Below are 19,823 nucleotides of genomic sequence, written 5' to 3' on the forward strand. Positions count from 1 at the left end.
GATTTTTATGATGAGGTTGAAGAAGACAATGAGAATCTAGAGGGCACTAATAAAGAAAGATATCAGAGGCTTGTTAGGAAGTTGATTTACCTTTCCCATACAAGACCGGATATTGCCTTTGCAGTAATATGGCTAGCCAATACATGTCTAAATCGAAGAACAAGCATATGGAAGCAGTCTACAAGATTTTAAGATATCTAAAAAGTACTCCTGGTAAAGGGTTACTCTTCCAGAAACAAGAACAGAGAACCACAGAGGTCTACACAAATGTAGATTGGGGAAGAACTCGTTCTAATAGGAGATTATCCTCTAGTTATTGTACCTTTGTTTGGGGGAACTTGGTTACCTAGAAAAGTCAAAAGCAAAGAGTTGTTTCTAAGAAAAATGCTAAGTCCGAATTAAGAGCTTTGGCTCAAGGAATAATGGAAGAGTTATGGCTGAAATGAATCCTAGAAGAGATACATGTCGAAGTGGACTCACCATTAAAACTTTTTTGTGACAATAAGGCAGCTATAAGCAAGGCCTCAAACCCTATTCAACATGTGGAAGTAGAGAGGCATTTCATTAGAGAAAATGTGAAAGATGGAGTCATTTGTTTAATCTAATTACCTACAAACCTTCAAGCTACAGATGTTCTGACTAAGGGGTTACATAAACCCACATTTAAAAGTTGCATAGCAAATTGAACATAATTAACATCTATGATCCAACTTGAGGGTGAGTGTGGAGATATTATATTTATTGTAAATATTCTTATATGATTATTAGGAGTTAATAACGTTTATCAAACAAACAAACAAACAAACAAACAAATAACAACAAGCCTTTATCCCACTAGGTGAGGTCGTCTACATGGATTGCAAAACGCCATTGTGCTCTATCATTTATCAAGCTTTTAGGAATATTATTAATTAAGAGATCGCGTTCGACAACTTCCAAGAGTTAATAACGTTTATCAAAATCACTATTATTTATTAGGCATTTACTCTCTTGTCTCCTAGCTTTGTGTATATACTCTCTTGTATCCTACTATTGTTATGAATGAAAAATTATATTTCCCCTCTCAAAAATCCCACAATTACTCACCCATTCACTGAAAATTCACCAACAGTGATTGTAAGCCATAGATTAAATAGCAACAATTACTTGCAAGGGTCTCATAGTGTGCTTATGCTTGCAAGGGAGAGAGTCAATGACATATATCTGACTAGTGAAGTTACAAGACTAGACAATACTAGCCCAAGGTTTGAGACAGGGAAGAATAAGATGGAGATCAATGAAGGTTGCTTGCCACCACATTGATTTATGATGATTTATAATTTTCATTATAATGTACTATATTTGAAATATTTAAAAAATGTGATAAAAATTTTAAATAACATAAAATTTGATCCATAATGCTAAAAACTTGATCACTAGTTTTTTGTACTTTTTTAATTTGTAATTTTAAAAAATGTGATAAAGATTTATAATTTTTATTATACAATAATTCCAAACATTAACATGATTAATTATTCAATTTATAATGCTAAAAACTTGATTCTTAATTATTATTATTATTATTAAAATAATAATTATATTTTTAATGAATTAACTATTTTTAAATAAAAGAATAAGAGATTAAACTTGAGGTAGTATGGTCAAATAATATTCCACTTTTCAAATCCACTTTTCAGAAGCTCCAAATAGTTTCGTTTTTCATATTTACTTTCAGCCAATGTTTATATGTGCTTTCATATGAGCTTTCCTGCAAAATGTTTTTCCCAAATAACTTCCAGCATTCTAAAAGTAAAATTTTGCTTTTTAAATGTGGAAATAAAAGTACCCAAACGAACCCTTAGTTTTGAGTGGTGTTTTATTTGTTTCTAGGTTGGATCATAATCTCTTGTCAGTTAGCTCAAAAAGGAATATACAAGCTGAGAATCCAATAAAATGCACCAACAACCTCAGCCTCAATCGGGGACATTGATGGATATGGTGCAGAAGCTGTACATAGAGCTGTAGCACTAGGTGTATGTGAAAGAATGAAATTTAATGTTGGGTCACAAATGAAGGTTGCCACAAAACATGGCCACTATTGGGATGGGCAAAAATCTCATGCATCATGATTACACAAAGCACATGGAGACAGATTGTCACTTTATAAAGGAGAAGAATGAATCAGGCCTGGCAGATTTGGCATATGAGCATGCTAAAGTCAAGTGGCAGATTTGTTTAATAAAGCCCTCATGAGGTCCAGACTTAAAGCATTCAGCTGCAAGCTGGAAATGCTGAACATCTATTCACTAGCTTGAATGGAAGCATTGGAGATGTTTCTGAATTATGCTGATTAGAATTTGTTATCTTTAATCTTTATTAGGTGTTTTTGTATGTATGAAAAGGCAACAACTAGAATAAGAATGTCTAGCAATGAAACAAAAGACTTTCCTATAAGAATTATACTACATCAAGGATCTTTGAGTCCTTATTTGTTTGACCTAGTCCTAAATGTTTTAACTGAACATATTCAAGAGGAAATACCCAAATTTATGCTTTTTGTAGATGATATTATTCTTATTGCGGAGACAAGAGAAGAGATTAATTATAAACTTGATTTATAGAAGAGGACATTAGAGTCAAAAAATTTCCACCTGAAATAGAGTAAGACAGAATATTTGCATTGTAATTTTGATAAAAAATTAGTCAATAATAATTTAAAAGTGAAATTGGGAGATTGAATTATATCTTACGTAAAAAAAATTATATATTTAGGAGCAATTATTAAACATGATGGGCAAATTGAAAAGGGTATTGCATAGAAGATACAAGCTGAGTGGTTTAACTAGAGAAAGGGTAAAGGAATTATTCGCGATCATAAGGTACCTAATGAACTCAAAGGAAAGTTTTATCGAACTGCTATAACATTAGTTATGTTACATGATAGTGTATGTTGGGCTTTAACGGGACAGTAAAAGCATAAAGTTTGGGTAGCAGTGTGGAATGGATAAGTTTGAACCATGTTAAGAGGGATAAAGGAAGGACAGAGAGAATACTTATGGAAGTTGTTGATTGAAATCTCTTAATTAACATTTTTAAAAGATTGGTATATGATAAATCACAATGACATCGTACAATTCATATAGCCAACCCCACCACCTAATGGGGTAAGGCTACTTGTTATTGTTGCTGCTGTTATTGTAATATTTATTTTAATGCTATTTAGTTCATATTTTTTTTATCATTTACATGTTATTTCCTCTAATTTTCCTCCTAAACTTCAGGGATTTGAATAGCAGGCCTGTTGCTATCTGCCCTATATAGTTTTCAGTCATCTTTGCTGGAATAATATGTGACATTATTCCCCATAATTGCTCATCCTGTAACAAGGCAAATTCCTTCAAGCCTTAAATATTCATCAGCTAATGGCTAGGACGTCATCTATCAATTGGAACCCAGGCCAGAAAATCTGAAAATTAGTAATTCCAGATATCATTCAAATATGGCACCTTAAACCCTAAGTTCTATCAATTGGATCAATGTGTTTGTTAAGACAAGTAATTTGTAATGCATCTCACCATATTTTAGTTAGAAAAAGAAGCATGTAGCAAAGTAATGTGTTTGAAGACGTTGAAAAAGCAAAAGTGCAGAGTACAAAATCAGAATTAGAATCCAATTGAAAAAAGAGAAAAGGAAAGAAAGAAAGAGAAAGAGAAAGAGATACCGGGTGTAAAAAACTGGCAAATGGAAATTCAGCTAGGGATTCATATCCATTAAGTAACTGCTGCATGACTTTGCCACTAAACTGGTTGTACAACGGCCAATTTTTTTCAAAAAGACAATCCCAGGGTGATGATCCAATAATTTGCTTCAAAGCATTGTAAGCAGCCTTTTCCACACGAGCAACTCTTCGCAAGCTAATCAAAACCCTCACATAGTCTAATGTCAGTGCATCAAGCACAATATCCTGGCAGCATTGTTTACAAATTATACCATCACGTGCTAATAAACGATTAAGAGGGACATCAACTTGGCAACCATAGTTTGATCCACTTTGGCTTGATGCACCATTAAAATTAATGATCTCTTGTCCGGCAAGCAGAAGTGCTCCTCTCCCAGCACAGCAAACTCTGCAAACCTTTCTTTCACAATGAGAACACAAGAATGTTGGATCTGAATCTCCATCAGATGACATTAAATTGGTTTTCTTAAATTCAGTGCGCACCTCACACTTGCCCCCTAAACAGGATTCCCCAATTCTGGTAATATTCCAAAAATCTATAGCATTATCATCAATATTTTCCAGACCAATAGAAGAAATTAGGTTATCTTCAAGTGAAGCTTCTCCAAGAAGTGCAAGAGCGCTAGCAACTTTAGATAATCTTCCCATGTATGCTTCATCAAGTAGTGCATTTGGATTTATTGTCGCAGGATCCATTCCAACAGAGAGTAGGGCTCTATCCCGTTCAGCAGCAGAGATGCTCAGCTTAAAGCGTTCAATTTCAAGTTTCATCGCTTCTATGAAGTCTAGTTTTTTTCCCTACAAAAATTATACAGGCAATGAATTACATCGGCATCAAATGCTGTCCACCAAATTATTGATTCAAAGTGAATATTTGTTACACCTATCAGACAGATGTTCTATAGTTTGATTAAAAACAATATAAGTAGAGAGAGCAGGTACTGAAAGAAGAAGCACTTCATTACTCAGCATGTCTGTAGTGATGAACAGGTCTCAAGACATCACTAACCTATTCCTTATTCATGGTAAGATAAACTCCCTCCAGTCCTAGATGTAGAAACTAGATAACTAATTCACATAGATTAAGAAAATTAGTTTAAGCTAGTTATTTGTAAACAAAGGTATATTGGTTTCCATGAGATACCCCTCCTTCCAATTATTTACATGAGAAACTACCATCTACCAATGTGACCAATCAACAGGGGCAGTTTAGTGGGAAATAATAAATATGGGAGACAAAGAAGATTGGGGTCTTTCATTTAGAACCAAAACAAACTCCTCAATGAGCTCCGACATTTAGGACTGAAGAGAATAACATAATAACAGATATTATGAGTGTGGGTTCCAAACAAATATACCAATCAAGTACATAAATGCACATCACAATGTAATGTTTTGCCCTCTCACTCCTTCCAAAGTCCAGACGTTCTAAATCAAATCAATTTTGAAGTGCTCCAAAGTCCAAACTCAAAGGAGATGCTCACGTTCAAAAGAAAAAAGGAAAAAAAAAGAAAAAACTCCTCACAACTTATTCTAACAAGCACGCTGCAGTAAAATTGCTTGTGTGTGTGTGTGATATATATATATATATATAGCGAGAGAGAGAGAGCAAATTCGGACCTAAAAATGTAAAATGTCCTGCTCAAATCCATTGAATATATTACGTGAGAAAGTTAACAACTTACATAGACAAAAACTGTAAATTATTTTCTCTTAGCTCCCCTATGAAGAAAGGGTTCACTTTAATCAGTATGCAGAGAAATTGGTGGTGCAAAAGATGTACTTATAACTAAAGTAAAGAAAGCTAAAGAATGACGTAAGGGTGCAGAAATATACATAATATATTCATGACTCACACATGAAACAAGCAGATAAACTAATTAAGAAAGCCGAACTCAGTACTAGAAGAAATCAAGCAGAAAAAGACCTTCCTGGGAAATTAAAGTGCATAAAATCTAAATCATTATACTATATGCGTAAAACATCAAAACTAATAACTGCCTGGAGAAACATCAACTATATTACAACATACCAAACTTGGCCCGGTAAGAGATTTCAGGCAACTTAGATATTGCTTAGCACTGGTATCTGAACTTGCATCTTTAAATGCAGAAATTTTATGATCACTTTTCGCACTCTGATATTCAACAGCTGCTTGGTCCAAGAAATCAAGTGCATCACTTTCCTTATAGACAACATTTTCAGTAACCGGTTGAACTAGTGGGTGTGCAAGTGGGTCTTCCCCAGTCAGAAGGTCAATGAAAAGATCAGCAGAAGTGCTTCTTTGAACAGGTGGTGACGAATTTTTTGAGGATGAAGAATTAAATGGATTAATATCTGAGACCGATAAAAAGGGATTGGTCCCCGTTTGAAACTTTCTGACATGCTCAACTAATCTTCTACCAGGGCCTTCATCAGTAAGCATGCCCCTCCAAGGAAGTGTAACTCCAAGGATCTCAATCTGTAGCCAGAGTAAATCATTAAAAGGAATAAAAAGATTTGCATAAAAATCAAAATCTATACTCTTCCCTGAAAGATATGATTAGAGATATAATATATCACAAAGACAATTGAGATATTCCCAAAGATCTGCGTGCTCAATTAGAGCATTCCACCATGCATTTGATAATCAAGAAACTTGGTTGCATTTTGTATGAAGAACATTCCAGGCTTGCATTCTCTATATTCATCCAGAATTATATATTTGTATGAGAAGTCTTTGGACCCCAGACTTCATAATCCTATTATAACTTCTATTTTTATCTTCAAGACTTATCTGTATATTAACTATGTAATTGGGAAATTTTCTTCAGGATTCCAGAAATTTTTTTGTCCTTTATGAAGAGATTTTATGCAATCTCCTTCACGCTCTCTCCACCCCAATATGCACTGTATTCTTTGTCTGAATAAAGCAAGCAAATTTTCCCAGCAATTTTCATGGTATCAGAGCTGGGCACAGTGGTGCTGTGTCATTCAAGGAGGCGCCACACAGGCCCGGTGAGAGCTTTCACCACCAGCAGAGGTGAAGACAACTCTGTTGATAATGGGTGATGGTTTAAACAAGATTGGAGAGACAACGCAAAGTGCAGGGGCCAGAAAGTGGTACTAACACCAAGTTGCAAGCTACGATAGGGAGTATGGTGCCAGTATCTCCCGCACAAGCTATGATTTCCCATTGAATGAATGGGAATAACTATTTGCAGTGGTTGAGGAATGTGTTGATGTTCATTTCATTGGAGGCAGAAATAAGGAACTCTATGAGCATTGAGATAAGAGTTACCTGCCCTATGAAAATTGGTATACAAAGAATAATATGGGGATGACATGACACATGAACTCAACTAGTGTTGAGATAAGTGAGAATTACCTGCTGGAGGGAGATTTGGGAATTTGCCCAAAATACCTTCTCTGTCAAGGAAGATATAGCAGCAATTTTTTAGGTAAAGAGGCTGCTTAGGAGCCTTGTTCAAGGGGAGAAATCCGTAAATGGTTTACCTAGCCCTAAACCACTCAACTCTGACCCTGAATCACATGATACAGAATTTGAAAATGACAAACCTTCACCAAACAGACCTGATTTGCATCAAGAACCTCCCTTGACCAAGTCAAGCGTGGACCAGCTTGTTCAGATTTATACTAGACACAGTAAAGGTACTAATCAGCAAGTCAGAGAATAACCCACTAATCCAATGCAAAGCCATGATTTTGCACCTAAGATCAGTCTTGATAATCTGCCAAGTTCTCTAAGGAAAGAGGATTTGTACTCCACATCCAATCAACAAGCATGTTCCCTATGAGAAACTCTCTCCTTAGCTAAAAGCATTTGTTGCAAATATTGAAAATGTAAAAATACCATAGAGCTTGGATGAAGCCATGGCTGACAAGAGGTGGAAACAAGCCATAGATGAAGGGTAAATGGCCGTGAATAAATAACAAAAGCTGAATGGTAACAGAACTCCCCAGTGGAAAGTCTATTGTGGGAAGCAAATGGGCTTTCACAGTGAAATATAATGTTAACAGTACTATACATAAATACAAGGCTAGACTTGTTGCAAATAAGTTCACTCAAACCCATTGCATTGACCATTAGAAGAGATTTGCTCCTGTGGCCAAGTTTAATACCAAAAAGGTGCTATTGTCTCTTGCTGCAAACTTAGATTGGCCATTACACCAATTAGATATTACAAATACCTTCTTGAATGGTGACTTGGAAGAAGTCATGTAATACCCTTGGGGTTAAGAAACTTTGGTGATGCAAATAAAGTGAGTAGACTATATAAATCCCTATGTGGATTGAAACAATCCTTGAGTTCCTCGCTTATAGGTTCACTCATGTGGTTAAATCTTTTGGTTTCACTCAATGCCAAGCTGGTCATGCATTGTTCATAAAACATCGTGGCACTAAGAAGACCATATTGATCGTATATGTTGATGACTGTTGGTAAACCTGTGTTTAGTATGGGCTCAGCCCAAAAGGCCTGTTCAGTAATTAGGGTTAATTAGTATTAGTTTGTCTTATCTTTACTTTCTGTTATTAGAACATTTATTAGGATCTAGTAAGATTCTTGTAGATTTAATTTAGATTCACTTTTGTAACCCTAGACTCTATATATGTATCACTTGCATGTTATGAATAATATCTTCTGAGACATCAATACTCAGATTCCTAGATGGTATCAAAATGAATCACCTACAATTTGGCCAATATCGTCAAAATGTTGAGTCCGAGTGTGTCCCTGATGGTGGATCTCCTTTCGTCAACTCTTCTTATTCTTCTTGACCTATCAACTTTGCAACCTCTGGAGGCATCTTGGCATTGATAACTAATCACAAACTAGATGGAGATAATTATCTCCAATGGTATCAATTGCTCCTCAATTGCTATCCCATTTGAGATAAAGGGTCATCTTCATGAACTCAAACAAGGTGCCTTATATGTCACTGCCTATATGTCACTCTAACACACTCATTCAATTGTGGCAGCAAATTGATCTTTATGAAGTCCGTACTTGGTTGCGTGATGTTGATGCCAACTATCATCAAAAACTCATTGCTTCTGAACTAGTTTATAAATTATTTCTCAGCCTCAATCTTGAGTATAAGGATGCTCATGGCAGAATTTTAAGTCTTCCTCAGCTTCCATCTATTCGTGAAGTTTTCTATATCATCAAACATGAGGAGAGTTGCAAGCATCTCACCTCTGTCCTTCCTTCTCTGCCCCCTGGTGAATCTTCTGCTATGGCTACTCATGGCAATGAACATAATATAAGGGGCAATCACCCGTTTTGTGACCATTAAAACAAGGCCAGCCACACTCGTGATAAATGCTAGAAACTTCATGGCAAACCTTCAAATGACAAATCTAAAGGTCTGATGGAGAGTAAGGGCTATGTTGCTCAGGGTGATGATGACGCTACTCCTAATTATCATCAACTTTGGGAGCAAGATGCTCATCTCCAACAGCTTCTCTCAAATTTAGATACAGAGAACGCTCCGCTTGTTAGCACTACCATCGGCCTCATTACCACCGAGTCAAGTAAAATTTCTGTTGCTTGCCCCTTAGGGCATCATCATTCTAATATGTGGATAGTCAACTTGGGAGCCATTGATCACATGACAGGTGTTATTTCTCTATTCTTCGACTTACGACCTTGTACTGAGAAATGGATTGTTAAGATTGCTGATGACTCGTGTGGATGTTGAAAGCGTTGGCACTATAATATTATTTGCCAGTGTCATGCTAGAGAATGTTTTTTACGTCCCTAAGGGAAATTCCCACATATATACTCTTCACAAATGATATAATTCTTATAGCAGAGACAAGAGAAGAAGTTAATTGTAAACTTAAGTTATGGAGGGGGACATTGGAGTTGAAAGGTTTCCGTCTGAGTAGGAGTAAGACGGAATATTTATATTGTAAATTTGATAAGAGACTAGTCGACAGTAATTTGGAAGTGAAATTGAGAGATCAAATTATACCTCAAGTGGAAAAGTTTAGACATTTGGAAGCCATTATTCAAAATGATGGTGAAATCAATGGGGATATTTCACATAGAATTCAAGCTGGATAGTTTAATTGGAAAAAAAAAACTAAAAAGAGTTATTTACTACCGTAAGGTGCCTAATAAACTTAAAGGAAAGTTTTATCATACTGCTATCAGACTGGCCATGTTATATAATAGTGAATGCTAGCCTCTAACGGGACAACAAGAGCATAAAGTTGGAGTAGCAGAGATGAGAATGTTACAATGGATGTGCGGACATACACATAAAGATAAAATTCGAAATAAACACGTACACGAAAAGGTGAGGGTTGCACCTATTGAAGAAAAAATAATAGAAAATCATTTGAGATGGTTTGGGTAGATACAAAGAAGACTACGGGAGGCACCAGTGAGAAAAGTAGAACATATAACTCGGAGCCAGGTTAAGAGGGGTAGAGGAAGGCCTAAGAGAACACTCTTGGAAGTTGTTGAACGCAATCTCTTAGTTAATAATATTCCTAAATGCTTGATAAATGATAGAACACAATGGCGTCTTGCAATCCATATAGTCGAACCCACTTAGTGGGATAAAAGCTTGTTGTTGTTGTTGTTGTTTGTTCCCTAGCCAAACACACGCAACCCTTATCCCTCTCGCTCATATACTCAATCTCATCCATTAATTTGATTCATAGTGATGTGCAAGGGGTGTTACACCTCTCAAGTACCAATGGATCTCATTGGTTTGTCACTTTCATTGATGATCACACGCGTTTAACTTGGCTTTATCTCTTAAAATCTAAATCTGAAGTCCCCATTGTTTTTCAAAAATTTCACATTCTGATTAAAACTCAATATAACGCCAAAATAAAAACTATTCGCACTGATAATGCCAAGGAATATCTTTGCTCTACTTTTCAAAATTCTCTCACTACTCATGGCATTCAACCCTAGACCTCTTGTCCTTACACACCTCAACAGAACAATGTCTCTGAAAGAAACAATCATCACATTCTTGATGTTACTAGATCCCTTCTACTCAATGCCCACCTTCCTAAATCTATTTGGGGAGATGTTGTTCTCACTTCCGTATACCTCATCAATCGATCCCCTTCTACTCATCGCATTCTTCAAAACACTTGAGGAAATTGTTGACAGAGACCTTTAAGTTAACAACATTCCTAAAAGCTTGGTAAATAATAAAGCACAATGGCATCGTGCAATTCATATAGCCGACATCATCTAGTGAGATAAGACTTGTTGTATGATAAATTAATAATTATTTTATTTTTAAAAAATTGTAATATTTATTTACATTATATTTTTACATTTTATTTATACTCATCTAATGATTTTTATTATTTTTATTTTTATTTTTTGTTTGAAACCAATTTTTTAATATATTTTGGTTATTATTTTTTGACTTTCTTATTTAAAATAACTAGGTTATATTTAAAATCCAATAATTTAATCATGACCAGTTTGGTCATAGTTTGACTATAGTCTGACAATTGACTCTTGAACCAATACCTTATATGATTCAACGACCAATCCGATTTTTAAAACCTTCTTAACCATTAATGCTACTTTCTTCTATTTTGAAAGAGAGATGTAATTTGAGGGGAATCAATTTGTATAGACTTTACTTGCCAATATTCATATCAAACGACAATATGCATACTATGGCCTTGTTTAATTTAGTTTTCTATTTTTATATTCCTAAAATAATTCTATAGAATAATATTTCAGAACAAGTTCTATAAAACATGGGGGGAAAATCTATTTAGATCATAATTCTTAAAAACATATCTGAAGTGGTGAAATGAAGATGAAAGAATGATTTACTTTATTAACATAATTATTGTTAATGAAACATGATGTTTTCTAACTTTCCTCTATTTTTTTTTTTTTTTGGCTGAACCTTTTCTCTGATTTTACAAAACAAAAAGTAACAAAACGTTGAGAGAAAAAATATTCTGGTTTTTTAGTTTCTGAGAAGAACATTTAACATTGTTTTCATAACAGATGAAAAACACATTTTCAAACAAGTTTTTTTTCCAAAAAAAAAATATGTTTTGAATATAGGATATCAAACAGGCCCTATATTTCTAATTACTAATATGTTTATATTTTCCATTTGAAATTCACATGGATCCATTAGTATAATCACAAGCAACTGCCATATAATAGCATGCTTAGTCAAGCCAGAAATCATTATATTTGAAGTAAAATATGTTCCAAGTTATCTTTACCTCACCAAGAGTCAAATTACTCCTTCCAGAAACAGCAGGATAAAAGGTAAGCGCCACAACACGAGTTAGGAAGTCTAACTCTCCTTCAAGTTCCTCAAAATCATACAATGACAAAGACAATGTTTCTTCAGCATTTAAGCGAGAACCTGCCCCAGTTACAGCCATATCTTCTGCACTAATTGCCCCAGGTATGGGTATTAATAGGTTTGTCCCGTTTGCACACTGTGGTATAGAAGCACCCTGCCCATAGATGCCAGAGGAGTCCAAAAAACAGAATTCAAGTTAGCTCCATAACAGACACAGGAAATTTCCTGCCGCCATATAATAACAAGCTAGTAGTCCAATAAGAAACAAGCCATGAGTTACAAAACTTGTTATATCTAAAACTTTTCAAACTCAAAATTTTGCAAAAGAAATTGAAGCCCTTTTTTTACCACATCATAAAATTTATAGCTACTCTAGGTTCCCACTAATATTCAAACGGATCTTGGATTATAAGGCTTTCTATTTTATATGTAAGAAGATAAAAATTTACAGAAATTATGTAAAGTTCACAATCTTATAGATCAATACTAATTTTACATGTTTTCTTCACAAAAATGAATGAGAATGCCCTCATTTGCTTCAGTTAGCATGATTAGTCTCCCTATCCTGAAGTAATGTCAAACACATTGATGAATTACAAAAGTGAAGATATAAAGAAGGAAAAATAGAGACCTCCAGGACTAGGTTAAGCCCATCCAAATAACGTCCTGTCCTTACATCAACTGTTGATGGAAACGTTGAATCATCTGCACCATGGGATATTGTGAGAAGAAGCTGACAAACATGGCAAGGCTCGCCAAGATAGATAAAAATCTCAACTACATCAGCGGGCTGTGTGTAAATCTGAGAAACAGAAAAGAAAAAATTATTTTTTGTAAGTGACAAATGGCATAGAGAAAGCTTTTATGAAAAATGAGAGAACAGCTACAATTTGTGCACTAAGTTCCCTTCAGAAGAAAAAGCCAACATTGAACATACCCAGACCAAATCTTTTCTCTTGAAGCTCAAAAGACTAGCTTCACCTCCAGAACTGGGAAATAAGTTTGCAACTGGCTTAAGAAGGAAACCAGATGGCCGAGAGGGTACCTGTGATGATTAGATATCTTTGTTATTTGATAACTATTTTTTATTGTGCAAGCAGGTTTATAAATTCCACAGTCAGTGGTAGTGGAAAATAAATAAGAGATTAATAGATAGAGATCCCAATACAACTGAAAAAAGGGGGGATCAATTTGGACCAAGACCATCAAGCTTTTATTTGGAAATTTGGATCGTTTCCTATGTCATTCTCTTATTCATCATCATTCACAAAAATAAAGAGATTTTACATGTATGGTTTCTACACTGTAAATTAAAAGATCACTATCCTACAAGCCCAACTTTGTAAGAATTCATCTCTAAATTGTCATCTCAATTTGTTGGATACAGCAATAGATCTTAAATGGTCGTCTGTAACTGTTTGTTGTGTTTACCTAAATATGTAACAGAATCAATAATGAACTAATTCAAATCAATATCTTAAAATCTATCAACTTTAGGCATCAATTTGGGAGCAATCATTACAACCTGCATGTTATTATGCATTTCATGTTTCCTAACAATAATAATCTGTCACCATCGTTTTCTAAGACATATTTTTTGTTGCCGCCAAGTTGCTTCTATAGGATTTGTTGCACTTGGTTATATATTATCAAATTACTTTTTTTCAGGTGAACGCAATTTTGAACTGCAATCATATTTCAGAACCTACTAGAGCTTTCATTACAAGTAACATACATGTAAAGGTTGAAGTGAAATCGATGGAAGATGCTTGAAAAGCCTCGTTCCAAGAAACATTTCTAACTGCTTTTGACGAGAACTATCCACAACAGCATTCTTATATCTTCTCTGCAAAGTTATTTTCATATTCTGTGCTGCAGAAAACTGTTTAAACTTTCCTGCATCTTCATTAAATATGCTGAGAATTTGGCTGTGCATTGCTTTAGACCCAGTATAAATAGTTGCATGAATATCCCCAGCAAGCAGGAAAAGATCAGCTAATTGAGACACTGGAGACAAAATGGTTGATCTCTTGAACTCTTCAAACGTCATGTCAAATCTCTTCCATGGTTTATCAGGACATGGATGCATCCATGTTGTCGTTCTAGTATTATGGTCGATATAATATGTCTTTCCAGTAACAGCATCAGAACGCTTCTCCCAGCCAGGAGGCAAAGGAGAAGTATATCCGACATAATTATTCATTGGCTGATAACCAAATGCCAAATCACTATCTAGTAATATTCCCAGTCGTCTACATTGCTCCATAAAGACTTGTAGACAACCAAAAAAAACTAGCAGCATTGGTCCTATCCAAGGAATCAGCACAGTTAAAACGAATTACCCCATTTTGATGTGTTCTCAAACAGAATGCCCCATCAAAATTGTCATTGTAGATGACTTCACCCCTGCAGTCACCAATTCGTTGCCGGGAAGGCAAATAATCCCCTTCAGAAATTCCAATGGATACAGTGGGGGCTTTCAGAAGTTTCCACAACTCTTCAATTGTCAGCTGTTCACCTTTTAACTTTATACTAGCATGCCAGTCATAATTTATCAAATGAACCCGTGTATAAGGAAGTTTTCCAGTTGATCTAACATAGTTTACAGACTCCTCAAAATGCTGAACCAAAATGGATTCAGACTTTCCTTCCCCATTTCGAAGCAAGTTAATGCATACAATGGGAACTGAAGACCTTCGCTTGGGATTCTCACTAATAGCTATATCTAAACTCCGAGCATCATATCTCTTACTCAGTCTTTGATAGTACTGCACAGTTCCTTGGTAAGGATCACAATCTGAAACATAAATTTCAGCTTCAGCAGCAGTCAGTTTTAGCTCTGCTCCCCACCAGATAGGAATTGTTCCTCTTCGCCACACATATGTGTTAAAAGGTACACTCTGACCCACCCCTTTAGGAACCCATACAAGTTGCTCACATTCCACTTCATTTCCTGTACAAAAGAAAATTAAACATAAAGCACTTCAAGGCACCGCATGTAATTATTGAAGTAATATCAGATGAAGCATAATAAAAAATGGACGCAATAGCATGTAAAGTTCCACACTTCCACTACTGAAGAAATTTGGGTGAAGACTGGAGTGAGTGATCAATGAATGTTTCCCATTTTTGCAATTGTCAGAAGAAAACTCAGTACTGAAACAAGCTAAAAAAACAAAATTACATGCACATTAATGAGTAACAAAAGAGACTCGTGCAGGGAAAAAAAAACATATATAGGGAGTGAGATCAAGAGAATTAAAGCCCGAGACAGAAGTGACTGAAAAAGATTAATATTCAAAGCTTAAGCAGGCAAAGCCTACACAAGTAAAAGTCATTTTAAAAGAATATATCCTTAAAGATAGCCTGACTACATTGCAGTGTTTATAGTTTAACTCAATCAAATGGAGAAATTATGTCCAAGAGATGTAGATATGTTTCTTCACCTGTACTAAAACATGAATTTAGCCCTCTTGCCAAGTAACGAGTACCAGGATGCAGTCTACTTCGACGAGCAATGAGTGCAACAATACCTTCAACTTGACCAGAGCTTCCAAAACTCCGGCATTCTGCAAACCCCTATATAGGAATACCACGTGAGAAAATAGTATCTCAATTGCTTTATGGGTACCTTTTGGAATATTAATACTATCACCAAAATAATCAATGGACCACATTAGCTCCGAATAGATTTGTGACAGCTTGTGGGAGTTTTGATTTGTACATGTTAGAAAGGGAAGAATAAACAATAAATGTATAGCCATGTCACAAGCAAAATGTCTTTGCACCAATGCCTCATTCGTTATGCTAGAATTGGGTCTGCGGAAGTGGAAATGGAATTCTAGAATTTGCTTATTTGGTGCATTTGAATCCAATTCTTTAGGGAAGCTAATTCCATCAAAATAGACAGAACTCATTTCCATCTTAGACCTGTGGAAGCCAAAGCACATCTATATTTTACCCCTCTACAATCCTATCCACCATCCACTACAGCCCCACCACTAGTCTCCCTATCATTACCTTTGCCACAATCATTGACACCTTCAATGAAGTTGTTGTCACCTCCATCGCTCTGTCCTTTCAATAGTGAAGAATTTGAGAGCCCTTCATAGTATCGCCCCTTAGAAAGTAAGAGCCCTTCGTTAGTAAGAGTCCCAACACTATCAGCCGTTTGTCATCTGTCATATGTGTCACTGTTCATCGCACAGTCCCTTCCCCGTTGTATGCATCAAAGGAAGAACGAAAGGGGATGGTAGATCTAGGGCTGCTTTTCCAATGGTATTTTAGTATTTTGATATTATAGGTATACATGTCAATTTGCTTTTGCCAACACACATCAAATGAAAATTACATGTGGATTCTATGCACATACTATAAATATTTTTAAGGCCCACTTCCATTATTTTACCTGTTCTACTTCCCTTACTTTTCCAATTCCACTTCCTTCAAAACTTCTTTCGGCATACCAAATGGGGCATTAATATATGGGCAAAATACATGAAACAGACTTGTGATTCCTCATACTAAGACTTGATTTTAATTAAGAGAACAGGGACCAGCAAAGACCAAACTTTTGATCATTTAGTTATAGAGGCTTTGATATCATCTGAACAAGAGAGTTCTTATTTCTAGTGTATTAAGTACATTCTTAGATAGGAACAAGATGCCTTCCATGGTTAAAGAAACAAGGGGAAAAATCAAACAAGAGGCAACAAAATAAACAAAAACAGAAATCCTAATGTGTAGGAACAAACTAGTTAACTTGCAACAGCAGCAGTAGCAACAACACGCCTGATCCCATTAGCTAGGGATGGCTACACAGATTGCATGATACCATTGTTTTCCATCAACAACCAAACAAACTAGTTAAATTGAAAGGCAGTTAAAAATAGAATTTAAAAATATCTAATTCCTATCCTACAAAACTTAAGGGATTAACCAATAAATAGTTTATTTAAAATATCTCAGCAGTTTGAATAGAATGAAATGAACTAAATCTTCTAGTTGGTACAAAGCTATATGCATGCATTGCTACAATGAAAACTTACACATAAAACAAATATTCTTTGGATCCATTAGTTCTTTCACATTAGTAACCATCAATAACAAATTTTCTGTTTGCATATTCGTTACACAATTGTCTTTACCTTCCTGTAATAGAGATCTTATAAAATAGCAACACAAGTTACACAAGTTTCTCTCAAATGTTTTTCCACCTTCAATTACTACTATCTTTGTTTAACAGCTACTTATCAGTTATACACATATCATTCAATTACGACTCATCACCATGAATGTAAACCATAACCCTGGATGTGCACATCATTGCTGATAGGATTATCTAAAATCTAGAAATATAATGTATGCATCTACATTAGCATAAAGATTGTATGACAGGCACGTGTAGAGGAGGAAAATAGAAAGTCATGAAGGCAAGTAAGAATATATCACAGTAAACAGTTGAGCATCCATGAAAATACCAAGCATGAAGCAAAACCTGAAGGAGAGTGACACAATGCTGAGGCAGTCCAATGTTCTTAAAAGGTGTTGAGAACCACCCATTCCAAACAAATTCATCATCAGGCTCGTTCAGTGGAAAGCGACTTGGAAAAGGCCGAGTTATATCTCTTGAGTCACAAAAGTAATGTTTCCCATCAATGTCAAGCTCAGTTAATTCTTGGATATTTTTCACCTCTCCTTTACCTTGGGATTGAGAATTTTGAAGGGATATTTTGATCCATTGGCTTTCAGATACAGTATACACACAGCCTCCACCAGGCAAATTTGGGATGCTTGCAGTTAATCTTGTAGCAACCAGAAGCAATGCAAAGTTTCCCAAGGCAGCATAACCTAGGATCGCCCTGGCATAAGTTCTACTTCTACATAACCAACGAGATCCATTTGTGATAAAATCCAAAGCTCCATTCTCAGATTTAAAGACATCAAGCCCCAACTTCCCATTGTAGCGGAGGGCACCAGTTGTTGGATCCACATATATAACTTGTGTGTCAGGTCTAGTAGACAGGCTGACAATGATATACACTTCATCAGTATCCAATGTAACAACTATAACTGATGTGTCCCTTAAACCACCAGCTGTAACAATTAAAAGGAGGAAAAAGCATGCATAAGCAAGATTTTAGACGAAGTGAGAAATTTATTTGAGACAGAAAACAAAAAGGTCCAAATGCATAGAACTATGCATTTGCGCCTCTTAGAAGAGCTCATCTTATTAAGCGAATTTGCTAAGGGGGAGTGGGTAAAGAGTCTTCAAGGGAATTAACTGGCTAATCATTTTCACATTCCATACAAATCGATCGGCCAGAAACAAGCATGTTGACTTGAGATCATTAGAAAGATATGACATTATCTGTTGCAGGAAAATGCAGGCGTGCATAGAGACGTAATAAAATGCAGAAGACGAAGAAGCTTACCGACACCCAGTGATTCCATTGCCTCGAAATCAACACCACCGTTCAGTTCAATGCAGATGTCTCGTAAAAGAAACTGCAATTAAAGATATACCGCCAGCCGTGAAGTGTATCGATCAAGAGTACTGCACTATACCAGAGAGACCGTATTGGTCCATCGACGATACCCTCTTCTGGTAAATAGTCTCACAAGGTAAAGTTGCAGCCCAAAAAATTCAAAAAAAAAAAAAAACCTCCGCAGAGGAAGTTCGTTACAAAAGGAAACTTTGCGCAGATTAGAGCAATAATATAAGCAACGTCCATTGAAGACGAAAATTATTAAAATAATGAAAATTGATTGAAGAACTCAACCAAAATGACAATCGATAAAATCAGAGTTGAAATGGTTATGATAATTCAAATATGATTGGCGATCATTCATGTAAGATCTAAAAACTAGCCGAAGAAAAAAACAAAGAGCATAGATCGCAAGGGAGGGGATTGAAAGAACAGATAATAAAAGTGAGCAAGATAACTTTTTAATTGCCAATGAAGAACGGTGGCGATACATATAAGGGAGACGACAGCAAGAACTTCCAGGCTTCCAGCAGCTTCCGCTTGACGATGGCCAGCTTACTAGCTTAGCTAAGGCTTTGGACTCTGTTGCATCCGAAGAAGCTTATGCTATCAAAAGAAAAAAAGGGAAGAGCAGATCGAACGAATTCAACCCGCCTGATTCCACACTAGATTCTGAACCCCTCTCGCCAAACATGAATAGATCGTGTTTAGTTTGAAAGAAAGGGAGTGTTTGGTTTGAGTTTATTCAAAGTCGATTGGGTAAATTATAATAAAATTTGTATTTAAATTTATTTTTTTAAATTAGTTTGATACATTAAAAATTATTTAAATTATAATAATAAAATATATTTTTTTAATGTATAATAATTAAAAAAGATATTAATTTATGATGATTTATAATTTTTATTGTATAAATGTTATATATTTGAAATTTTTAAAAGATATTATATAGATTTTAAATAATATAAAATTTGATTTATAATACTAAAAACTTGATCTTTAATTATTTATATTTTTTAATTTGTAGTTTTAAAAAATATTATAAATATTGATAATTTTTATTATACAATAATTTCATAAATTAACATGATTAATTATGCAATTTCATAAAGTTAATTTCATAAATTAATTATTATTAGTGAAATGTTAATTATATTTTGAATGAATTAATTTTTTTAAATAAAAGAATGAGAGATTAGATTAAGATATTATGATCAAATAGTATCTCATTTTTTAAATTTACTTTTTAAAAATTTAAAATGATTATGTTTCCCAGATTCACTTTTAGCCACTGTATA

The 19,823-nt window shown here is 35.1% G+C and overlaps 1 protein-coding gene across 1 annotated transcript in view; it reads right to left on the reverse strand.

Moving 5' to 3' along the window:
• LOC129303085 (probable phosphoinositide phosphatase SAC9) overlaps nucleotides 1–19,234 on the reverse strand; it is a 32,316-nt gene extending 13,082 nt beyond the window's left edge. The window contains 10 exon segments of the mRNA XM_054942106.1: nucleotides 3,701–4,516; nucleotides 5,751–6,179; nucleotides 11,952–12,191; nucleotides 12,669–12,839; nucleotides 12,975–13,082; nucleotides 13,773–14,327; nucleotides 14,329–14,990; nucleotides 15,484–15,616; nucleotides 17,535–18,133; nucleotides 18,472–19,234. Of these exon segments, the coding sequence (XP_054798081.1) occupies nucleotides 3,701–4,516; nucleotides 5,751–6,179; nucleotides 11,952–12,191; nucleotides 12,669–12,839; nucleotides 12,975–13,082; nucleotides 13,773–14,327; nucleotides 14,329–14,990; nucleotides 15,484–15,616; nucleotides 17,535–18,133; nucleotides 18,472–18,490 (3,732 nt within the window). The 5' untranslated portion in view covers nucleotides 18,491–19,234.
• Nucleotides 19,235–19,823: the final 589 nt, after the last annotated feature.

Source organism: Prosopis cineraria, unplaced genomic scaffold, assembly GCF_029017545.1.
Source record: "Prosopis cineraria cultivar Desert tree isolate PC_DT_omini unplaced genomic scaffold, ASM2901754v1 PC2, whole genome shotgun sequence".
In the NCBI taxonomy this organism is placed as follows: Eukaryota; Viridiplantae; Streptophyta; class Magnoliopsida; order Fabales; family Fabaceae; genus Prosopis; species Prosopis cineraria.